This window comes from Episyrphus balteatus, chromosome 1, assembly GCF_945859705.1.
Source record: "Episyrphus balteatus chromosome 1, idEpiBalt1.1, whole genome shotgun sequence".
In the NCBI taxonomy this organism is placed as follows: Eukaryota; Metazoa; Arthropoda; class Insecta; order Diptera; family Syrphidae; genus Episyrphus; species Episyrphus balteatus.
In genome coordinates, this window is record NC_079134.1 from 53,412,947 (window position 1) to 53,437,128 (window position 24,182).

The 24,182-nt window shown below is 29.6% G+C and overlaps 2 protein-coding genes across 4 annotated transcripts; both read right to left on the reverse strand.

Annotated features, from left to right (window-relative positions):
- Positions 1-1,719: 1,719 nt before the first annotated feature.
- On the reverse strand, positions 1,720-24,002 carry LOC129920878 (androgen-induced gene 1 protein-like). Of its 3 annotated transcripts, none has more exons than XM_056002370.1 (4): positions 23,878-24,002; positions 23,024-23,445; positions 6,298-6,518; positions 1,720-2,294 (listed from the first exon to the last, which is right to left on the reverse strand). In XM_056002370.1, exons 2-4 carry the CDS (start codon positions 23,198-23,200, stop codon positions 1,970-1,972), a joined length of 723 nt encoding a protein of 240 aa, XP_055858345.1. In that variant the 5' UTR covers positions 23,201-23,445; positions 23,878-24,002; the 3' UTR covers positions 1,720-1,969. The 3 variants fall into 3 exon arrangements, with proteins under 3 accessions (XP_055858345.1, XP_055858346.1, XP_055858344.1); XM_056002371.1 differs by having other exon boundaries at positions 23,888-23,985; XM_056002369.1 differs by lacking the exons at positions 23,024-23,445; positions 23,878-24,002 and adding an exon at positions 6,669-7,085.
- Positions 9,531-11,236, reverse strand: LOC129920876 (protein amnionless). Its single transcript, XM_056002367.1, has one exon. It carries the CDS (start codon positions 11,091-11,093, stop codon positions 9,606-9,608), a length of 1,488 nt encoding a protein of 495 aa, XP_055858342.1. The 5' UTR covers positions 11,094-11,236; the 3' UTR covers positions 9,531-9,605.
- Positions 24,003-24,182: the final 180 nt, after the last annotated feature.

Below are 24,182 nucleotides of genomic sequence, written 5' to 3' on the forward strand. Positions count from 1 at the left end.
TAAAAAAAATTCTTCGTACAGTTTTCAAGAAAAAAAATCTGAACTTTAATTGCGTTTTCCCAAAAGTAGCCAAATGTAACATACGACATTATTTTATTGAGGCGACGATATTAATTATTAATTGTTTCTTACAGCATAAAGTGTTTACTTAATAAAATACTGAATACTGAATTTGCAGTATTCAGGCCAGGAAGGTTTAGAGATACTATTTATGAAAAAAATAGGGTTTTTTTTCCTGATTTGGAACCAATCTACCAAAAGACTAAAATAAGGACCACCCTAATGTAGATATTTATATGATAGTTATATTTCAAAAAAAACAAAAACATCCCCAGAACCTGCTATGACAATTTTTAATTTCAAACTATAGTGTTTTTTTAATTCAAGACTTCATAAATGCAGGACTGCAGCAGTGCTGCAAAAAAGAATTAATAATATTGTTATAATTACGAGTGAATTTTGACTAATTTAGTTCTCGTTCTCAAAAACAAAGACAAATAGTTCTAATAAGTTGGATAAATTTTTCAACAGACAGTTCTTGGCTGAAGAAATGGAAGTTCTATTTTGCAGAACTACTGTAGTCCTGCATTTTTATGAACTCGCTCTTTTTCAGGGAAGCCAGATTATCTTGGTTTTAATAAAAATGTGGCCTATTACACCAAATACAATTCACAATCACAAATTGGTTGTTGTTTTATTAAAACAGATTCGTAACTTTTTGTATATGTTAAAAAATTGGTGCAACCGAATTTGTTAATTATTTTACAATGTTGTGAAAAAATTGCTTGTAAATTGTAAGTTGCTGCGATTAATAGGCCATTGGCATTAAAAAATATAAATTCGTGGAGTTGTTTTTTTTTTAAACTCAAAAATAAAATATTGTAGTACTTACGGATAACTATCTGATGGCATCCTTACTTTTAGAAATCAAATTTAAGACTTTCTAAAAAAATAAATAAATGATAGTTGTATGGAGAACAAAATTTTAAATTGGGTTTTTCTCGGAATGAGTTAGAATATACTTATGCTGCTTTTCCCCTGGACCCTTTATTTTTTTTAAGTATTACACTCTTGAAATTAAAATCCATCCTCATTTTGTTCATTTATCGATTTTTTATTATTATTTCAAAAGAAGAAGGCTATGTGTTTGAATAACAAAAAAAGTTAAAACATACAATAAAGAGTTTCGTTTAAAATAAAAGCTCAATCTTAATTATAATCATTTGTGTTTTTTTTTCATATTCATAAAAAAATGGATCAAGAAAAGAACAATAGTAATCTCATAAATGTTATCAAATAAAAAAAAAATAAACTAGTCTAATAAGCAACCACAAAAGAAATACAAATTTTCTTCACTATCTCGCATTAAAATAATGTCTACTTAAGAGAATTTAGGCTCTTAGTTAAAGGTTATTATAATTATATTAAAGCTACAAGGTTTTACAAACATTACGTGTGTGTAAGATTTGTAAAAAAATGTTTTTTTTTTCACGGATTTTTAAATTATCTGTTTTTTTTTTCAAATATGAGGTATTGCATTTTGTTTTTCTATTGTTTTTCTTTATTCATTAGCAAAGAAAAAATTCTCTTTAATTAATTTTATTATATAGTAATTTTTACTATAAAATATAGAGCTACATGATAAAATGTTTTTTTTTTTTTAATTTTTTTTTAATTTAATTTTTTGAATAGTTTAATAAGATAAAGGTGCGAAAATAGTTCGTTAGTCACTTGATTTATTTTTTTTAAACTGTCTGTTCTCACAGCGAATAAAATTGACTAATGCACTTAATTTTTGTTTTACAATATAAGTTAGTTTGAATTAGGATACAAATTTCAATATTTTTTTCCAATTTTATAATAATAATATAATAAAACAAATATCAATAAGATATTTTTGTTTCTCTCTCAAAAAAGTCGTTTGGTTCTAAATAATGTTTTTGTTTTGGTTTTCTAATTTATAAATTGTTTACTTTACTTTCTTTTGAGCAAGTTTAAGCTCTTTAGCCCAAACAATTTTATTGATAGTTTCTCCGAAAATATAGAGAAACACGGTAAACACTAAGATAGCTCCAAAGAAAACAATTCGTTGTGGGAATTCAAGCACTTCAAGCACGGGATAAACCCAAACACCAGAAAAGTGTTTGATGACATGCACCCATATAAGGTAGCTCAACATGAAGGCAATAAGGCCGGCCAAACCGTTGATACGTTTTGGATAGGTTCGGAATGATGTGAACATCTCAAGGACGATGAAAACAACAATGTTTGTGTGTAGAATGTGATTTAGCCATCTGAAAAAAAAAAACCAAAAAATAAAGTTAGAAAGTTTAAAAACTTGATTTTTTTAGCCTAGAAGCCTAGAGCCTCCATAAAAGATAATCCTCATATTTAAAAGTTTGAAGAGACTTTTGTATGCAAGTTAATATTTTTGCTATCTATCTATCTACACTATATTATTTGAAGCCATCACTCATCTCGTTAGTGCAAGAACATCATCACATCATTCAGTTTGCTATTTTTTTGCGGTAACCCATTCATCGCCTGACATGAATCAGAGTCTAATAATATCACTTATGTTCTAATAATAAAAAAAAAACTTCGAACAAAATGATAACGCAGCCCCACTCAGAGATAAGCCCAAATATCCACACATTTATATCATTGGATACGATATTATGATTAAAGAAATAGATTTTTGTTGAAATTAAGTTTTGTGGCTTTGGTCTTTAATCTTTCCCTACGTATTTTGACTCTTACCGTTATCATTTTTTTTGTTCAAACCGATTATTTTTTGTTTCCTTTTTGACTGAAAAAAAAACAAAAATTCGACGGAAACCCAATTTTCGCAGTTTTAAGAGTAATGAATAATTCGAGCTATATTAAATGCACGGCTGGATCGCATGAACTTGCTCTTACGGCCAATTTCTTTACAAAAGTCCTAAGTCAGCTTAGTACCCCGCCTAGCAAGATCAGGTACTAGCACTAGTACTTGGTCCTAATGAAAAGTTAGGACCCAGCATTTCTTCTCATATATAGGACCCCAACTAAGTTGACAAGGAAGTACTAAGAACAAGTACGTATAAAACTGGTATAACTGTCATTCTGACTATATTTTGATAAATGAAAAATTGTATTTTGATATTTTTGAGGAAATTTACATATTATAGAATTACCAAGCCTATTAATTTAAATATTGAAATGTTAAAGCTAGACCAATTCTAAGTCAGTTTTTTTTTTTATTTACTAATGTATTTCTAACATAAGTACTTTATTGTAATCCAAAATAAGTCTCAATAAATCTAAATTTGAATTTGAATTTGAGGAAATTTACAAAATTAAAAATAGAAAAAAGTATAAAAAAACAAAAAAGAAAAAAATAATGTTATAAAATTAAGAAGAAACCAACATAAAAAAAAAATCGATGAGGTTTATCAAGAATTTTCAGTCAAGAATACGAGTAGACGAGGCTGAGAAACGGCGGATCGTCGACTTTAATGCAGCAGATCCATCTTAAGTTAAAGAGAGTTTTGGATAGACGTTTGCAACATAAATGTATTTAAATAAAAAGACAAGTTAAAAAAAAGCAGTCCTCAGATTATTATAATGCGACTAGCATTATTTTATCATGACTTGTTAGTGAGCTTAAGACATCCGTAGGTTTTTTGACCACACGTTTTTAGACTTTAGTGTAAATTTAATTGTTTATGACTTTTCGCAAGCAAGCATATTTTGTGCTGGAAATTGGAAGATGGGTCTTGAGAAATGTAAATGTAGAATGTCTACGTAAAGAGCGTTTTTCAAATCATTAAAATCTCCCCAAATGCAACACTCAAAAAATTGAAAAAAAGCTGCAATACCTCTTAAAAAATGAAATTCATTGCTTGATTTCAGTATTAATGCCGCTAGACTACCGATTTTGAGGTCCTAAGTATTACCAAGTCCTAACTAATACTCGGTACCAAATTGACAGTCCTATCGCTTAGTACTTATTTGAAGAAATAACGATTGGTATAATAACCTATCTTTGAGGAGCTAACTAGTACCGAGTCCTAACTAGTACCGAGTCCTAACTAGCACTCGGTCCTAAATTGGCAGTTCTAGGACTTAGTACCTGAGTTAAGAAATGAGTTGATACCGATTTGAGTACTAACTTTAGGACTAGGACCGGTATTTGTGCTAGGACTCTGTGAAGAAATCGGCCGTTAGAGTTCAAGTTTCTTAAATTTTTAAGACTTTTTATATATTTATATATAGGGAAATGAAGGTATATAAAAACAAAAAAAAAAATCGTTTTTCAAAACAATAAAACAACATCAAAAATCAAATTGCCCTCCAAAACAAGTATGCGGTTTTATTTTAAAAATTTTTAAAATCGTTAGAGCCGTTTCAGAGAAAATGACAGGTACCGTTATTTTTGGTCCAGAAAAACTAATTCCAAAAACCTCTCTGGGGAGTCTCCAAAAAATGTTACATACCAAGTTTGAAGTCAATCGGCCCATCCGTTTAGGCTGTAGCTCCTTAAACAGACAGACGCACTTCAGGGGCCCACTTTTTTGGCATTCTCTATCATCGTAATGAAAAATTGTTATCTTAACTTTTTTTGTATTATATCGCAAGTTAAAAAAGAAAGTAATGCGATTAGAGTTTTCAAGACTTCATATGAGTTCGAAAAAAGAATGGTTTCACGTGTTTTTTTTTCAGACAAAAAAAGTTTAATTTGGATGGTTCTCATAGATTGAACTTTTATTAAACCTTTGTTCCCTGAGTAACTTTTTTAAAAAAAATTTTTTCACGAAAAATTACAAAAATCTTGAGAAAAAGTTTTGATATTTTCTAATTACACACCAAAAAGAAAAATAATGACTAAACTAGTAATTACATTGTATAAGGAATGTTTTGAGCTGAGAGTACAAAATTTTAAGTTCATTTTTTAGTAAAAAAAACAACTAAAAGATAAAAATGCGCGTACAAACCAATATGTTTTACCAAAAAGTCTTATGAAACTAGTATTTAGATTGAAAAAGCAAATATTCTGATGAAAAACATGCTTACATATTCCATAGATTGAAGGACCATTATAATCATTCTCTTTCCGTGTTACCGTTATTTAATTGTATAGCTCTAAGTTTAAGGCAACTTAAAAAATTGAGAAAACCCTCACAAATCGTGCATTTTTTTAACTAAATATAAACTTTCATTAAATTTTTTTGTTGGTCGTACTACTCCTAATGCCATGCAATAATTTTCAAATTTTGGTTATTGCAATAAAAAATAATTAATAGGTGGTTTCATGGTGAAACCACTAGGAAGCACCATCATATTCCTGAAGGGGGTGTAATGATGTGTGGAGTAGTTAGTTATCATGAAACAGTTGAGCTTGAGGTCATAACATCAAAGTGAATGCAGGGGAGCTACAGCCTAAACGGATGGACCAATTAATGTTTAACTTGATATGTAGCGTTATTTGGCGACTCTTCAGAGGGGTTTTTGGAATTAATTTTTTTGGACAAAAAATAACGGTACTTCTCATATACCGATTTTAGTAAAATTGAAATTAAAAAAAAAAGACTCTAACGATTTCGTTAAAAAAAACGGTAATATTAGACAAGATCTATCTATTTTTTTTTTTTTGAAAACCATTATTAACGGTACATGCCATAGAACCGTTTTTTTTTAATCAGATTTTCTCGGAAACTACTAATTTGATTTCAATTAAACAATTTCAAAAATAAAATTTTGAAAAAATTAATTTTTGGATTTTTAAAGAAAATAAATTTTTTTTTTTTTTTTGAATAGGTAATCAAATTTTCGAAAACCGGACATCGATTTTTTTTTTTAATTTCTGTTTTAGATGTTGATTAGTAGTTTCTTCAAAATGGCATCCAAATTTTATTTGAAATTTTTTTTTTCAAGAAATGATTTATGAATAAACAATTTTTTAAACAGCTTAACGATTTTGAATTTTTTTTTTAATACTTCTTAATAATAATAAACCTAGTCTATTAAAACTAAAGTACCTACATAGATATCTACATTTGTAATTACTCCTAACAATTAAACAAAATAATAACGCAAAATTAATCCAAACTCGTTAATCTTTAAACTATACCTATATTAACAAACTATGCTTAAGTACGCTTAATCTGGTTATAAAGTTCAAGGTCCAGTCAGTCAACCATTAAATTTGTTTATTTTTTGCCTAATCATTCTTAAACCATTATTCACAAATTACACGATACATTTACAAAAAAATCACATACGCATGTTTATTTTATTAAGATAATCTAAACTCACCCTGGAAAGATAGCATCCAAGACTTTGGGAAACACAAGTTCTCGGTCAATAGCATACAATGTCCAAAATGAAATGCCAACATTCAAAGCAATTGGAAATGCCAAGGCAGCCAATATGTAATCTTTGATTTTTCGAATTGTTGGCATCTTTTTTGGCGCAACCTCATTGGTTCCGATAAAGTCATTTCCTAGACAAATGACGAAATAGACAGCTTGGATTATCTGCAATTAAATTAAAAATAAATACATGATAAGTTGATGGTTCTTAAAGGGTAGACAGAATGATTAGATTGTTTAATATTATGTAACTTAGATAACAGACCAATAACCAATAAAGGTAGATGAAATATAATTAATCAATTTTCAAATTACCGCATCTAAAAAGGTTAAGAAACGAAACTTCCCGCCGAATGAATTGTTCTTGCCATTTTCAGGGTGCGGATGATGCACGTAAACATGATCATAGTAAATGGCATATGAGAATTGAACAGCGGCTACAAGATGCACCAAAATTCGCAGACTTTTGAAGATTCCCTGATTCCAAGCGTACGTTATTGGAGTGTTATTAGATCTACCCTTTGCCATTTTTGTTTTTTTTTTTTTTTAATTAATACTTGATTGTTTCTGTGTAAAAGACTAAAATTAAGTGAACAACTGGTAAATGGTTCACACTTGAGATAAGTTAAATAGTTTAACTTAAATCAAAGTCCACAGATTTTAGAAAACACACAGAAAACAAGAAAATAGAAAACACGAACAGAAATCGATAGCAAAAGGAAAAGTAGTTTATTTTATTTGAAATGGTTGACAGATGATTATAGGGATGCGCGGAAAGAAACATAATAGAAAATGTACTAGAATAAATAAACAGAACAGAATAAATAAACAGAGCTGCCAATGTAATATAATTATTTTAGTAGTGAAAGAGTAAAAGTAGTGACAAAAGTACTGATATCATATGGTGTATTTTTTCATTTTTGGCTATAGCCTGGAACGCTGCTCGCGCTAAATTTTAGCTCCCATACAAATTATCGAAAATTTTTAGCTGAGATAAAATGGATCCCATACAAGTTATCGATAACTTGTATGGGAATTTTATCTCAGCTAAAATTTAGCGCGAGCAGCGTACCAGGCTTATGGGGAAAATACTGAGCGATTAGAGCAAAGCTCTACATAGATTATAGTCAGAGCTCTAAGAATTAAATTGGAAACATATTTCACTGCCGAACTGTCATTCCATATTATATTTTTTTTGTTTATCTTTTTCGTCTGCAAAATTCGTTCGATTTGCTCGGATTCTGAATAAATTGATATAAGTAGGTCTGAGATAGCTCTTAAGAGAAAATTTTATACTATAATAACGGTGACCATATTTCTAGCAGCGAAACTAGGGACAGATACAAAATTCGTTTGATCGTTTTTCAAAAAAAAAAAATTAAATGTTTTAAAATGACTTCATAATTTTGAGATCTAGATTTCTTAAACGATTTTAATGGAACATTTTCGTTAAAATCATTTAAGTCGTTTACAAGAGGAAGTCAAAAATGAAGAAAACGGTTTTATAATAGGTACTGTTGAAAACTTCTAAAAAAAATGGTTTTTAATTTAACTTTTAACATGCCTTAAAAGCAGAAACAAAATCACGCTTTGCCAGACGCGTCATCGCGTAACGTTGAGAAAACCTCAAAGCGCGCTTCTGTCACTTTGACTTCGAACAGCTGATTGAAACATAAAATCTGCTATCAAATAAAAAAAAGCACAGTCACTCACAAAATTATTGGGGCAAGTCTTTATCTTGATTTAATTGTGGAAAAATGAAAAAGGATATTAATGTGTTTAAAATATGCATAGAAATGTTTTAATTCTTTAATCGTATAGTTATAAAAACAAAACCAATCAAAATAAATTGTTTTTACCAGTAAAACTCAGTCTACAACATCATTAAATTATTTTTGTTTTTTATAAGTAAATTGTTTTGATTTAAAATATCTCGATGTCGTTTTTATGTGCAACATCTATAAAGAGAAATTAAAAAACACACCTAGTTTTGCAATAATTTATTTTTTTTTATTCACATTTGGCGCAATAATTATGTGGGTGACTGTAACTATGTCTGATAAATGTCAGAAAGCGAGCAAAAGTTCAGTCTGGTTGAACTTTTGCTCGCTTTCTTACGTTTCCTTACGTTTGTCAAAAAAAGCGTACGTAGGAAAAGTTTTAACTCTTTCATATGTTGTTCATGGTGAAGCTTTTCAAGCTAGAACCAAATAATTGACGAAAAATCTTAAAACGAATGTTTTTATCCAGAAAATAAGAAAAACTTTTATTTTTCAATCACTGTTTTCTTGTTTTCCTCACAAAGTGTACAAAGTAAAATACAGGACACTTATAAGTCCCGGGTTTCTTAAATAAAAACCCGGGACAAGCTATAGAAATACGGGACAGTCCCGGGTAAACCGAGACGGATGGTTACCGTTACTATAATTCAGCTAAAACAATCGTTTTCTTCGTAGTACGTTTGGCGTCGCTAGTTGCCAGAGACTGAATTTAATTAAAGTTAGTGGTCTTCTCAGTTCTCAGAATTTAAAAATCCTTTTTTGTATGTAAAAAATGGCGATTCTGTCACTACTTGACCGTAAAGCCAATTTTTTAATACAATGGTTCAAAAATTAATTTAAAATAGAAATATTTTTTTTATGATTTAAACTATTTTATAAAATGCATCAAATTGCATATTTATATAGGATTTTGTTTTTTTCTTCAGAAAAACGAATTTTTAGTTTATTCTATTTCTTAAAACTTAAAAAATTGAGTAACTTGAAATTTGAGAGCAAATTTTGCGACCCAGTTGTGCAATTTATTTGCAGAAAAATCGGTTATCTAAGAATTAAAGAAATACATTCATTGATGTACACAAAACCAATTTTCAAATTCGTTTAATATAAATATGGTTAAACCCCAACCCCTCTGAATCCATCCATGTCTGTTTCTTAAGAATAGAGAAGTAGAAACAATAAACTGTAGGTACTCAAAAAAACAATTAAGTCCTTCGATGATTCAATGAAAGACATGTAAAAACGTAGTTTTCCCCTCCAATCAACAATTCCATTGAAGGTACTACACATTTTCGATTATTGATTCGAGTGACGTTAAAATTTTGGTTGGCAACGGTCACCAAGTATGTAGTAACAAACTAAAGGTCAAGCAAATACAAAAGAACAAAAAATATACCAAATTTTGAAATACGTATGTATTTAATAGACATATATAGTTTCAAATCTATGGTAGATATACATTAATATTGAATTATTATAATATTCCCTCCACTTGTTCATCCAAATCGATTTCAGTTAATTCTTCTTCCTCACATATTGGCATACTATCATCGTCATTCTGTGGATTAGCCTTGGTAGTTGGATTGTCTACAAACATCGGGTTATCGAAGGAAGTGCTAGTTCCTCGTATATTTTCCTCATATTCTGCTGACACATTATACTGTTGGACATCAATAACAACATTTTCTGCAGTATCACCCTCTGCTGTAGCTGTATTATCAAAACGGGCGAAAACGAAGGGTGATTGAAAGAACTCATACCAACGAACGTACATCCATCTTGGTAGGCGCACGATTCCATTGTCTGGAGCAAAATTAACAAAAATAACAAAGAAAAACACTAGGACTCCAAAAAGTGTTCCGATCATCAGAAGGAGTGCTGCTCTCAATCCATTGGGATTATATGGACGACCAGATGTAAAAAATTCTTTCGTGCTACTTTTGAACTCATCCCAAGAAACTGTTTCATTAAAGTGGTGCATAAACTTCACGCTACTTTCCTCGTAGTCATCTTTTTCCACAACGATTACTTGCAAATAAGTTTTAACACCTGCATCCACATAACTAACATGATAACTGAGCTGCTCTTCCATCTCTTGCTCTTTGAGCGAATGTGCAATCATCTTGCTTAGCTTTTCAGTATATGAAGGATCACATTTATTCACGATAACTTTCATCATAACACCACAAATAGCGCAACAGTGACCAGATGGTATAATTGGCGTGTGACACTTTGGCCGCTCACATATATCTTGAACATGCTTACACACATTCCACTCGTAGTCCCAAAAAATATCCGAATTGTGACACCCACACTGTTGATCCTTATAATATTCAACTTGTGTTAGAGAAGCATATTTAAACATAACTTCACCAAGTTCGCTTTTAAAAAGTTGTTCCATAAACTCTTTAGAAACATCTAAACCGTCCAAATTAATCTGTCCAACCCTCAAGGTTTTAACGTCACTTAAATCGATTGAAAGAGCTCCCGTTGCAGGTATTTGAACTAATTCATTGCTACACGGAATTCGCTCAATATGTGGCACCGCGGCGTTATTTTCAATTTTTCCGCTGCCGTTATTTAAATTCATCCAATTATGTGGATCGAACCAGTGCCTTGTAGGGGTAGTTTTAAGTTCAGCTTTTTGATTGGAGTTTTCACATTTAAAACCATTATCAAGACCACTTGAGAAAACAATTTCACCATCTGGTTGTAAAAGTAGTGCTCCATTGTTGGGAAGAGTAATTCCTGTTATGTCAATTGTTGTTGGTAAAAGGATAGCTGAAGAATAGAACTCAGGAAATACGATTTCATCCTGTGAACATGGAAGATAACCAGATTCCCAACTGCTAGGATATTCAAATCCTGGATTTTCGATCCACTTTTTTATTGAATTTACGGATATTAATTTAATAGTTGAAAGCCACAAAAGAACTAGAAACAAATAATTATGTTTGATCATCTTGTTAGTATACGATAAACTGAGGATTCTTGTGGAGTTATTGGATGCGATTGAAAAAAGGGGCGTTTCCTCATCATTTTTGAGATATTTGTTTGTATGATTAAATTTTAATTTTACATTGTTTTCTGATAAGATTCGATTTTAAATGAAAGGAGGTACCTCATTGTATACCGAATCTATAGTATACTATCATTGAGACTAGAGCTTTATGAATTTTTTCAGTTTTAGCTTATAAAATGTAAAGAGTGCATAGTTTGGAAAAGAATATGTTAAAGAAGATAAAACTTTGTATAGTTTGAGCGGAACCACAGCTCTAAATCCTAATTTTTTACTTTTTATTTTTATATCCAGTCCCATGCCTTAACGTCAATATATGAAACAAATACATAAAACAAATAACACGTATACGCCACAGTGCCTTACAAATAATATGAATTTCAACACATCGAAATTGAAATTAAATCACTTGCACTCAATAAATGAATGATAAATTTTCCCTTTATTGTCAGTATTTTTAAATGATCATAAAAATAAAATCCTTTTAAATAATAAATCAAACATTTAAAAACATTTCGTCGGCTTGGTATATTCTGCAAAAAGAAGCAAGTACAAATCAGAAAGAAAAAAAAAAATTATTTTTTATAGATTAAAGGTCTACAGAACTTGAACCCTGAAACAGAAAAATTCTATTATGTACTTTGTAAGATACAGTCGTTTGGAAACTCCCCATTTTCACTAAATCTTTTATATTCATTAAGCAAACACAAAAAAAAAAAAAATAAACCAACATTTATGACTTATAATTGGCTGTGTTTCTTTGGGCTCAGCAAATTACTTTTTAGTACTTTGGATCCATTCAAAGAAATTTTTTCTATAGAAGAAATGGAGTTGAACCGGAAGTACTTAGCAGTAGATTGTTGACTTCTTAATTTTTTTAATCATTCAAAAGCTAAATTACTTGCCTTTTCTTTCATAATCCTTATGCTGAATATCTTTAGAGGCTACATAATGTTAGTAGATGATTTATAAAATTTGTAGTCTGTAGAGTTTTTTATCAATATTGATGAAAATAATAAAAAAAAAACAAAAATAATGCAATGAAAACTTTTGCACTCGCGGTAAGTGCTCTGGTGCTGATGTGGTTTGATAAGGACCACACTCTGTTTTGTAACATTTCGCTGGCTGAGAATTATAGGGTTGTGTGTTTGCAGGGGTTTCCATAAAACATACAACCTTATAATTCTCGGCCAGCGATTTGTCACTGGCGGTAAAGATTTTTGAAATGTTAAAAATGCAATTTATTCCATATAATCCAGAATTATGAATTGAGAAATTATGATTTTAAATGTATTTATAGGATAGTGATAAATTTTACAGAAAAAGAGTATATTGGTTCTTAATGTTTGACTGATTGGATTGGAAACACCAATCTCTGTTTTTTTTTAGAATGTAAGTACTAAGTTTTTCTTTGTGAACAAATAACATGAAATTTTATAATTCATTGGTAACTTGCGAGTTTAGGTAGATATTGGTCACTGGGGCCAATGTATCTAGGATACAAGGGTGGGATAGGCCAAGTTTTTGCGAACAACATTGGGTAGAGTACTTTTGAGTTTCAACGAACCGCTGGCGCTGTGTTGATAAGGCACTGGGGTCAATGTTGGGTTTTGGTGATGAATAAAAAAAAGAATTTAATTTAGGGCTAGTTAGGTTTATCTTAGTCTTAGGGCTTAGTCCTATCCTTTTTGTAACAGTTGGTGGTGTTTGCATCAGCCCGACAAACAATTTTGGTTCTATAATGCTTTGAAAAGGCAACAATTGCATCTGTAAAGCAAAATTGTTAGTAGGGAGAGCAAGGACGACTCCAACCCTTCGAGCAAGAGCAAGTCTACCGCAGCTCTTTTCCGACACCAAAACAGCTAAACTTGCAACAAATATCTAGTGACCTTATGGCACCTGTAATATAACGAATTCGTTGCGGAATGGCTTGAAAACATTTCAATTATTATTTATAGAATAATCCTATCTATAATTTAAGTTACTCGAAGAAGGAGCGAAATTTGAAAACAATTATAGGCTTGCATTTACTACCTACTCTATTTTATTTATAAAAAAAATAATAAAAACACTTGTTATTTTAAAGTTTCACAATGATGTTGAAAAATTTTATTTTAGTACAAATTAGACGACGCGTTTCGTCTTATGAAGACATCATCAGGAACTCTATTTTAAGGAACTTTATTTTAATCAATAACTGAAATATTCAAACAGCCGTTTGAAATCGAACATATTTTTTAAGTAGTACATTCAAAAAGCCGTTAATAAAACAAGAAGAAGTATTCATCCAATCACTCAAAGAATTCAACTTTTAAAGCTCAATCAGATTACAGAAAGTTTAAAGCAGTCACCCTGTTTGAAAAAAATTGTTTATTGATATAAAAAAGTATATTTTTGAATTATCTATCAGCTGTTTTGTTTTGGTATTTTTGTTATAACAAATGTCATTTATTTATATCAAGGTTAAAAAATTTCATTGTTTACCCTCCCTTTACCCAAGACTAAAAAAAGATAAGAACAAAAGCTTGTGCTGGCTGCTGGTGTTTAATCTCGTCAAAATGTGAATGATAATAAGTGGGCTTGTGGGTTAGTCTATCTTTTTTTATTCTCATCATACCCAAATGACAAATAAATATGTAGGTATGATAACTTTTTGAAATGGGTATATTTATCTAAGTCTTCTTGTTTAGGCCATAGGTAAAAACAAAACAAACTTGAAAGGAAACTTTAGAAACTACGAAATTTAAAATAATTACCCAAACAACGTTGCAACGTGGAACCTTAGGTATCAACTTTGTCATTTAGTTTATCCCCTATTCTTTACAATGCGCAATATTATAAACTTTTTTTCCAAGATACGCAGCTCTAAATATAGATATACATATATCCGAATAAATTTATTGGACTGGAAATAACTTAATGAAACTCTGATGCAATCTCTTTGGTTATATTATAGTAGAAGTGATATGGCAATTCAAGCGTTAACTCACGACTTGAATCACTCAAGTATAAAAATGCATTCTGATGTATAAATAAAATTCTTCAAAGGGATTTTGACTTACAATTAGTTTCTGTCCTAAAAACCCTTAAAAAGTGATGCAGATGCTCATGAACTATGACTAATTAAAAATTTAGAAATCTCCTCCCCAACTTTCATGTCAATTATTGCGTCAATTATAACGAACAAAATCAAGGGTTTTATAATCAACTGTGCTTAATCTTTGTTTGGGTTTATAATCGAGTGGGTTTCGCAATTCCGTTGCAGCCTAAGCTATTGAAACGATTTACTTCAAACTTCGTAGTTAAGAATTTTTGATGATTCCTTAGAGGGGAAATTGAAATTTTATTTTTAGAACAAATTAACGGTACTTGCCATATGATCAAAATGGAAAAGTTTGTTTTTCTCGAAAATAGTAATTTTGAATTTGAAATAATATATTTTGGACAGATATTAACGGTAATCTTCATATAGAATAGTTTTCTTGAAGTCTACATTTTTTCTTAGCGACACCACCGATTTCAATGACATTTTTGAAACAAAAACCCTTCAGTAATTCTAATGCTAAAATTTGATTTTTTCAAGACGGATGATTGAATTTAATTGAAAATTTGCTTTTATGTGTTGATTAATATTTTCTTCTTAAGCCTAGTACGCAGCTGAAGCGTACAAAATTTCGTTAACGAAATCTTGAACGAAATTAAATTTGTTTTGTTTTTACTTTAAAACTTATTTCCTGATGTTTTTCTTGAATTTTATGATTTGTGCTTTTATTATTTTTACTTTGCTAGTACCCGATGGTATTTTTTTGTTAACATGAAGACTTCAAATTTTTTCGTTTCGCTCCAGCTGCTTACTAGGCTTTAGGCCTGATATTTCAATCGTCAGTTAGACTATTAGAAAAATAGTGTCAGTATAAAAAAAACGTTTATTCGTAGGAATAAGCCTTAACTGGTTTTTATCTTGCGAATCAAAAATTGGATCTTTTTTTTTTTGAACATTTTTAAATAGAAAAAAACTATTTTTAAATCGGTTCTTGGTGTACAAGAAATTAAATGAAACGACATACTCTGCTTGGAGGTCAAATCCATTTAAGGAGAAGTTCTTGTAACTTTAATCCAGATTTTATACTATTTTTAAAGTTTTTATTTTTTAATTAAAAAAAAAAGAAATATACAAATCTTTTATATTCCAAGCATTTTTTTAAATATGAACAAAAGTATTTGCGACCCTATTTTTTTTATTTTTATACCCACTTTTCTTGCAATCTTTTTTTTTTTTAAAGTGAACGTTTGAAAATTTAGTTACTTATTTTATTCAAAAGATTTCCGTAGCAACTTTATTTTATATTTTTTGTTTTCTTATACTTCAAATGAACGCGAAAAAAATTTTTTTATTTATCAGAGCAGTTGTTTTTAAATTAGTTTTAAATCTAAACATTTTCATTCACATCCATGGAAATAAAAAATACTACTTAGTAATTACAAATACAAACATAAATAAATTTAATTTCATTAATCCACTTGCCCTTCAAATAACAGTCAATGAACTGCTTCATTTAATGCATTATTTATCGATCGGCATCCACATAATCGCACAATTGCGAAACACAGGAAAAAAAAATTCCTTGAGTTATTTCTATCTAAAGCCATGGAATGTTGCAACCCATGAGTTGGAAAGATCAATAGCTATTTTAAAATATTGCCTTGAGACCGTGCAATCTCAGAAAGATCTCAAAGTGTTCAACAATATATTTTATTCAAGTACCGTGAACAAGAGCTTCTTATATTTTTTTGTATGCTTTGACGTTGATATACGTGAAATAAAAAAAAGAGAAACAAAAAATTGTTTACATTTTTTTTACTGGGTGATATGGAATTTGATGGTGAAAAATAATTAAAACAAAACTTGAAGCTTAATCTTAAGAAACATAAAAAATAATTAAGGGCACAGCGCACCGACTTTATAGATTAACTTGAGAATGAAATCCGTAAATACTTCAACTTCAAGGATTACATTTATTGTTTTGTTTGAAGATCAACTATTGATGTGTTATGTGTTTTGAATAGACATAATGGGAATTAGAACTGATGGTTAGTTTAAAACATTATAAGCTATGGTCAAAATTTCGAGTCCTATTTGTTTCAAGATTTCCAATAAAAATGTATTGGTAAAATTAACTGTGACTATTGATTTATTAACAAACACTGAAAAAGTGAAAACTATAGGTATTATTTTGTATCTTCTTGTTTTTGAGAAAATTGAAAAATAGAAAAACTACTTTTATTTTTACTTGTTAGCTTGTTTATCGATAACTTTGGCACTTACAGTGCAACCTTCAAAAGAGATCTTTTTGGGAACATTGCGTGCCTTCAAAAAAGAAGCAAAGATTAAAAGAAGATTACAAGAAATAAGTTCTCATATGGTCTTAAATCAATATATGAGTGCGTTTATATTTGAAAGTGATATAAGTAAGTCACATTTTCCATGCTTTTCAAAAAATCTCAATTTTTCTACGGATTTTTTTTTTTTTTGTAAAAATATAAAGTGGAGTAACTCACACATCTAATGTATGCAATATTTTATTTAGAAAAGATATACGGTTCTAGTGCGGTTAGTTTGAAAGTCAATTTAGCGGTTTTTTTTTACATGGACTTATACCACATTAAAATGCATATTACGACTCATATGTATATACATGCATATGTAAATGTTAAGCTAAACCCCTAAAACTGGCCATTGGCCGAAAAAACGACCAAACCATATGGTTGTGAAAACTTGTAGTTTGGCTTTCGAAATAACTTTTAAATTAAGAAAATATATATTATTTTTGACCCTTCAACAATAAGGATTATTAATAAAAAAAATTAAATTTATTTGCTGTTGTTGTTTACAGCATAAAATGTTTACTCCGTAAAATACTGAGCATCTTGTAATGTAGATAACATTCTTTAAGTTCAAGTGACCTCAACTCCAAAAGACTTTCGCCCAGGTATGACAGTGGGCTCATCAGTTATATCTGTCGTATCCTCTAAGACGCCTTTTGGAGTTGAGGGCAATTGAACTTTAAAATTGAATTATATTATTCAATCGCTCTACTTTAAATATAAAAATAATTTTCACTTTTTTTTCATCGTTAGTATTGTAGATAACCCGTTTCGCTGGGTCTCTAAGGTATGTTTCTTGTTCAGCAGCCAGCGTAGGGCACTATTTCACGTCACCAGTAATGCTGCCAGTGGGCTCTAGTCTTAAAGCCGCTGCATTTAAATTCTACTTCTAAGAATCCTTTACTATTTTCTACCGCCTGAGCTAATTGTAATTATCGTACTATATTTTTTTTTTTACCGCATTTACTAACAGAAATCAATAAACCTTTTGTAAAAAAAAGTATCCTTTGAAGATAAAAATTTAGGTATCATGCTCCCAGAAAACAGTTCGATTTTTCAGAGTACCTACCAACACACACACAATAAAAAGAAAAAATAATAGGTTTTTAAAAGTTTAACCCGAAAATTCTTAGGAATTATCTAGCCCCAAAGATGCATAAATATGAAATATATAGTAATATACTGTATGCACTACCTAATATCTGCATCGAACAGGTTTGAAATCGACATACCTAATTCACCTTGCCAAATAAACTGAACTGTTTTATTAGAAATTCAAACAAAATCAAACTGTCAATAGTGAGTTCTATTTTTATTCACTGAGTAGATACCATCACTTAATTGACACTAACGGAAAAGTGTTTGTTTAAAATTTTTTCAAATTATACCCCCGAGACAAATGAATTTCAATTATTAAAGTGCTTTTATTTGATTTTAATGTCATTGTGCGTGTGGTGTGTTGTTTTATTTTACTTGAGCGAGTGGTAATTATGTATGTATACCACGATTTTACGAAAAAAAAATCCATTTAGCACGCAATGTTTTCTTTTTAGACTTCTTATTCCTTAAGTATATGTTATGTTGTTAAGAGGGGTTGTCGATTCCTACACAAGGGAAAGTAAAATCATAAAACAGCCCGAAAATACCATAAAAGCGTCCATTCAATCCCAAATTTTCAATTATTTAAAAAAAATAAATTACTCATGAAAGTTAAATGCGAACACCGGGATATTTACTTTTTCGCATTTATTTTTATTGCGTTAATTTAACCCGAAAGATTTAATTGTTTCGCATTGTTTATTGCTACAGAGTAAATTTAAAAACAGATTCCGTTGTTCTGAGTCGAATAAACACGATGTGTGTTTTTTCTTCCCTCATCATTAACATCGAATTTGTATTATTTTTGGCTGTGCCACAATTAGCCTTCTTAATCGAATTTAAATCATCATGATTTTTGATGACTTCCAGTATGTGCACAAATTGCCATGTGAGAAATTAAATTTTTCAAATTTATTACAGTTGAATACTCTAATTATTTTTTGAAAAAAAAAAAAAAATATGGCAAAGGATTTAAAGAAGTACATTGCTTGCAACTAATTATAAACGATTTTATTCTCAAGGATGATCAATTATTGAAATTTTTTTGATTTGACCAATGATGAGAAAAGAAATGTCGGCCTTAATCATAACCACCTCTCCGCCATGCCTTGAAGAAGATTGAGTTCTAAATAGTCACTTTATATAGATTTCGATTTACTTCAAAGTATAGAGGCTACTTTGCAACAAATTTGTTTTCTTATATCTGAGATTAATTTAGAAAAAACTAACAAAATAGGCCTTTTAATTGTTTTTCAGAATATTTACTATGTAATATTTTCAGAATATTCTATACAACTTTAGACGATAAAATGCGGTTTAATTTTGTATGTTTAATATATTTGAAATATATCTGAAAATTTACAACTTCATTCATAATACAGTAAAATAAGGAGAAAAAAGGGGTAAATCTCGGAATGAATGTTAGTAGAAATTTTTTTTGCTCGATATCTTCCTTTTGCCATTCTATAACATATCTCAAAAGTCTAGAAAAATCTCATGTCCGCTTGTCGCGATTTCAAGGTCAAATCGCGAAATGGAGATTTTCAAAATTAGCAAAAATAGGCTATGGTATTATATACACATATGATACATGATTTCAAGGTATTTTTTAATGCTGATTCCAAAAAATCTAAAATCAAGTCAATCTGACGTCTCTGGAAAAAGTTATACCTGTTTTTCATCTGTCAACTCATATTATTATAACAGTTGCAAACTTACTGCCGAAAAACCCTTAAAAGTTATGGTAGATAAACCAAATTTTGCATGAAAATTTTAGAATCCATCATTATTAAAAATCAAAACAATCCATTACAAAAAACATATATACCTACGAAATAATGGCATTTTTTGATGGAGGGGCAAATTTTAGGATATGCACTAAAGAAGATTCTTGTTCATCTTAGGAATAAGTGCTAATAGACTAATTTTTTCATTTTAATCTTTGTTTGGATATTCTTTAACTACCCTCAAAAATCTAAAAAAATCTCATGTCCGCAAGTCCTAATTTTCTTGGTTTGAAGATAAGGTGCAGATTTGAAAAAATTGAAAAACTACTCTTCAGATATTTGTGTCAGATCAACATAAATAAGGTACATTACTTTTTAGGGATGGTCATATTGATTTGTTTGTGGGTTTTGTTGGAATCAGCGTTAAAAAATACCTTGAAATGATATGGGTTATGTTGGTATACATATAAGAATCTAAAGTTTTCTTATTGTTTTTTTTTAATCTGCACCTAACTTAGTTTAACCTGGAAAATTAGAACTTGCGGACATGAGATTTTTTTAGATTTTTGACATAAGTTATAGAATATCCAAACAAAGATAGAAATAAAAAAATTAGCCTATTAGCACTAATTCCAAGATGGTACCAGGATGTTTTTTAGTGCACATCCCAAAATTTCCCCTTTTCTCAAAAAATACCATTTTGTCATAGATATAAATGTTTTTTTGCATTGCATTATTTTGATTGTTAATGATAATGGATATGAAAACCCTCATGCAAAATATGATTCCGCTACCATTACTTTTAAGGGTTTTTCGGTAGTAAGTTAGCAACTGTTATAATAATATGGGTTGAAAGATGAAAAACAGGTATAACTTTTTTCAGAGACGTCAGATTGCCTTGATTTTAGATTTTTTGGAATCAGCATTAAAAAATACCTTGAAATCATGTATCATATGTGTATATAATACCATAGCCTATTTTTGCTAATTTTGAAAATCTCCATTTCGCGATTTGACCTTGAAATCGCGACAAGCGGACATGAGATTTTTCTAGACTTTTGAGATATGTTATAGAATGGCAAAAGGAAGATATTGAGCAAAAAAAAATTCTACTAACATTCATTCCGAGGTTAAACCCTTATTTGACTGGATTATCATTACTTTTTCTGTTCTGAGGAATAAAACCATTTTTTTTTTAATCACTATTTCATGAGCAATGTCAAATTCTCTTGACTTTTTTTTGAGCATTTTATTTCGTTTATGAACTAAAAGTTTTCAGAAAAGTTAAATTTTGAATCTTTTTTCACTCAGATACCGCCTATCGAAAATTTTTTTAAAAAATCACGAAGATTTTTGTTGTTTGAATTTTTTTGGCTTCTGTATTAAATTAACTGAACATAAAAGTATACAATGGAATTGGACAAAAGAATACTTTCGTGATCATATTATTATTAGCTTTTCGGCAAACATCAGCAGTTAAAAATTTCCTAAGCTGTTTGTTTCTGATGATGTAGGTACATATTTATGCATTTGTATATATGATAACATTAAATATTTTTTCCAAGCTTTTTCTTTTGGTGGGACACTATGGTGTATACGTAATATTCTGAGAGCAAAAAGTAAGTATGTAATGAAACACAACATATGGTTGTTTTGCACTTCATATAATTGAAAGCAAAGCAAAACAATAATTGAATTAAGTTGTATAGATAGTTTTTGCTCATGGAACTTATTTTCTTATTCGACAATCTGATATTAAAATTAAATAAGTTTATTTATCCATGTGTTAAAACAAAAACATAAATAAATTCAAAAAAAAACAAAAACAAAATTATTAAGAGTAAACGAACGTCATTTGCGAAAAAGTCTAGAATCCCTTTAAGGCTGGAAAACACAGAGAAGGTATGCGGTAGTGGCTATTGCATTTATTAAATGGAAAGCCAGTTTTATAAATAAACAAATAACAATTGGAATTTTATTTAAAGGAAATATTAGTTCAGCTCACAACAAAGTTTTTGATTAGAATAATAAATATTAAAAAATAATTTTCTGATATAAAATTATTTACTAACTCAATATATAAAACAAAAAACAAGTAGTTGTAAATAACAAGTAACATATAATAAGTTCTTAACTTCAATAGTGGCACCGGGTAATTGTATGAAAAAAAATCCAAATTACGGTGTGATCAAGTATTAAGCCTAGGTTATACTTGTGAAGCAATTCATGAATCCATACAATTATTTTTTTTTCACTCGTGAACTTTTTTTCTGCACAGGAACGCTCACCGGTGAAAAAATATGTACAAATTAGTATGGATCCACGACTTGCTTCACAAGTATGTACTAGGCTTAATGTCATTGATATCGAGAAGGATCTATACGTACAGCTTTCATATTTTCTGTCAATATAATTAAGCAACAGTTGCTGGTTGTTGGAGAAAAGTTTAGTTTAATTGTTCATATAAAAATATAATAAGTTCAGCGTTTTCTTTTAATCTTCAAATACATTTTCATGAAATAAAATTTTGGATTTCAATATTTTAGGTACTCAGTGCACATATTTTATTTTTAAGTGCATTCTTTTCGTTTTTAAATGCATGAAAATCCTAGTCCTACCTAGTAGATAAACTTGTAACACCATCAGTGACAATGTTTGACCTTTAGGGGTTTTTTTTACTCTAATCAAACTTCTATTCAACCTTGCGCTTATATTTTGTATCGTTTAATTTAAGTACCTCCAAAATGTATGCATTTTTATAACTTAAACAATGATTGTACACATACAAATAAAAATTCTATAGAGATAGCCTTCCTTTTCATAAACAAACATGCGCATATCTTGTATTTTCTTTTTTAAACTCACACCAACAAAAATGTTGGTAATAAACAATGACAAACATTTGGCTAAGTTCTTAAAAGCTTAACAACGTCAATTTCCCACAAAAAGGTACCTATCTTGTAAGTACCTAGCAATGTTTTGTATCTTTTCACAGCTAATTGATATTTATTCATTTATTTTCTCAACTATCAATTCTAAACAAATAAACAAAATACAATTATCAAAACACATAGAAAGATAGACGTTTCAACTTAATTTCTTATTTCTCCAGAAAAGATACGAAAAAAAAATATCAAAACAAATGTAGATGCCTCACAAACCAAAGATCTAACGCCTCTTTTTTTTTTATTTTTTTCTTAATAAATCTATTTCAATGTATCTATAGTTTTTTAAATCTATGGATCTCTCATTAAAACAGAAATACCTTTCTATACTTAATTATATTTATTGTACTCCAGGAAGAGGCAACGTTAGACATACAAAATTCCTTAATCGAAATTAAAAGAAAAAAAGCAAACAAATATCGACCTCTTTTTTATTTAATATTAAGAGTATCAAGGTCGAAATACTGACTTGACTGTGTCAGGAGTCAAAAATAGGTGAAAATATTTGTATGATTTCTCTGGTGTTCAACTGTTGCATACTTTTTAGACACATTTATGTTCTACGCAAGCACAACTCCGCATAAAAAGCTCATAGTAACATACATTCATCCCCTTAAAGTTAAGGGTGGAGGTTTCATACCTTACAATCATATAATATGAAGTTTATCAATATAACTCTCCAGATGGTAGAATTAAAATTTAAGCAAATGTAACTTACCAGTCCCCAATATGTTAGAAATTTCATTTTATTAGAAAATCCTTTTGGAACTCCTGGCAAATTTTGTGCCTTTGTTGGAAATTTATCAAAATACAAGCCATAAGCAAACTGACCCAAGGCTAGTAAATGGATAATCGTGACGAAGACTCGCGATTTGTACAATTCGACTTTGGTCATGATGACGATGTGATGTCACTCAATCAAAAAAATTGCTGTTATTTTTTTTTTCTTCTTCTCTTGTTAAGTCTGAATGTCTCGGCGAACGACCTTCCTTAACTGGAACACTTAAACAGTCTAAGTATGTAAATTTTTCAATTAGGAACTTTCCGCTGGGTTGAAAATTTATTGTTATACGATCTTGAATATTTTCTTTGTATTATTTTCACTTTCGATTTTGCTATGCACTTGAACTAAATCCTCGGCTAAAAAAATAAACAGATTTTATTTATTAAGGTTCGTTTTTGTCACTTTTCACTCTTTTAAAAATATTATTCATCAGCATTATGAATCATTATAAACTTGGAAAAAGGTCAGCTACTAAATTAATTCAACTACATACATGTTTTGTAATTTTTTTTATTAAAATTAATAAAAACGCAAAAAAAAAATGTATATCGATGTATTCAATCCAGAATTAATTTATTTTTAATCTAAGCTATGAATGATAAATTTTATAATTAAAAGAGTGCAAGGTTAAAAAAGTATAGACATTCAATGATTCAAACGTTAAAAATCATTCGAATGTTACAAAAATCTGCGACTGTTTTTTTAAGCAAAGTTCCAGAAAAAAATGCAGTTGAAAAAACAAAAATATATTTAAAATGTATGTTTTAAAAATTCCGAAGCAGCGTTACCGTAGCGTACTGTGTACACTGTGTTTGAACTGCGAGATATAACTGCTGTATATTGAATCTTTAGAGGGACTATGGGAACAGTTTTTTTTTCTGTTCTTTTTGCGGGAATCATGGATTTTAATCATTCCTTGTAAGAGTATTTATTGTTGTTGTTGGTACTAGAGGTAGATAGGTACTTGTATATATATCCATTGCACAGTCAGAGAGATTTAAGAGGTTTGTGCGCAAGTCAAAATACTTTGCAGCAGTATCAAACAAGTGATTATTTTTTAATGAAAGTCAGATTCTATCTGTTTTGAACAACA

Coding starts and splice junctions, on each gene's coding strand:
- LOC129920876 (XM_056002367.1), bottom strand. CDS start 11,093: ATGATCAAACATAATTATTTGTTTCTAGTTCTTTTGTGGCTTTCAACT.
- LOC129920878 (XM_056002369.1), bottom strand. CDS start 6,881: ATGGCAAAGGGTAGATCTAATAACACTCCAATAACGTACGCTTGGAAT. Junction 6,519..6,668: donor TCTTAACCTTTTTAGATGCG/GTAATTTGAAAA, acceptor ATTTAATTGCAG/ATAATCCAAGCTGTCTATTT. Junction 2,295..6,297: donor TTGGATGCTATCTTTCCAGG/GTGAGTTTAGAT, acceptor TTTTTTTTTCAG/ATGGCTAAATCACATTCTAC.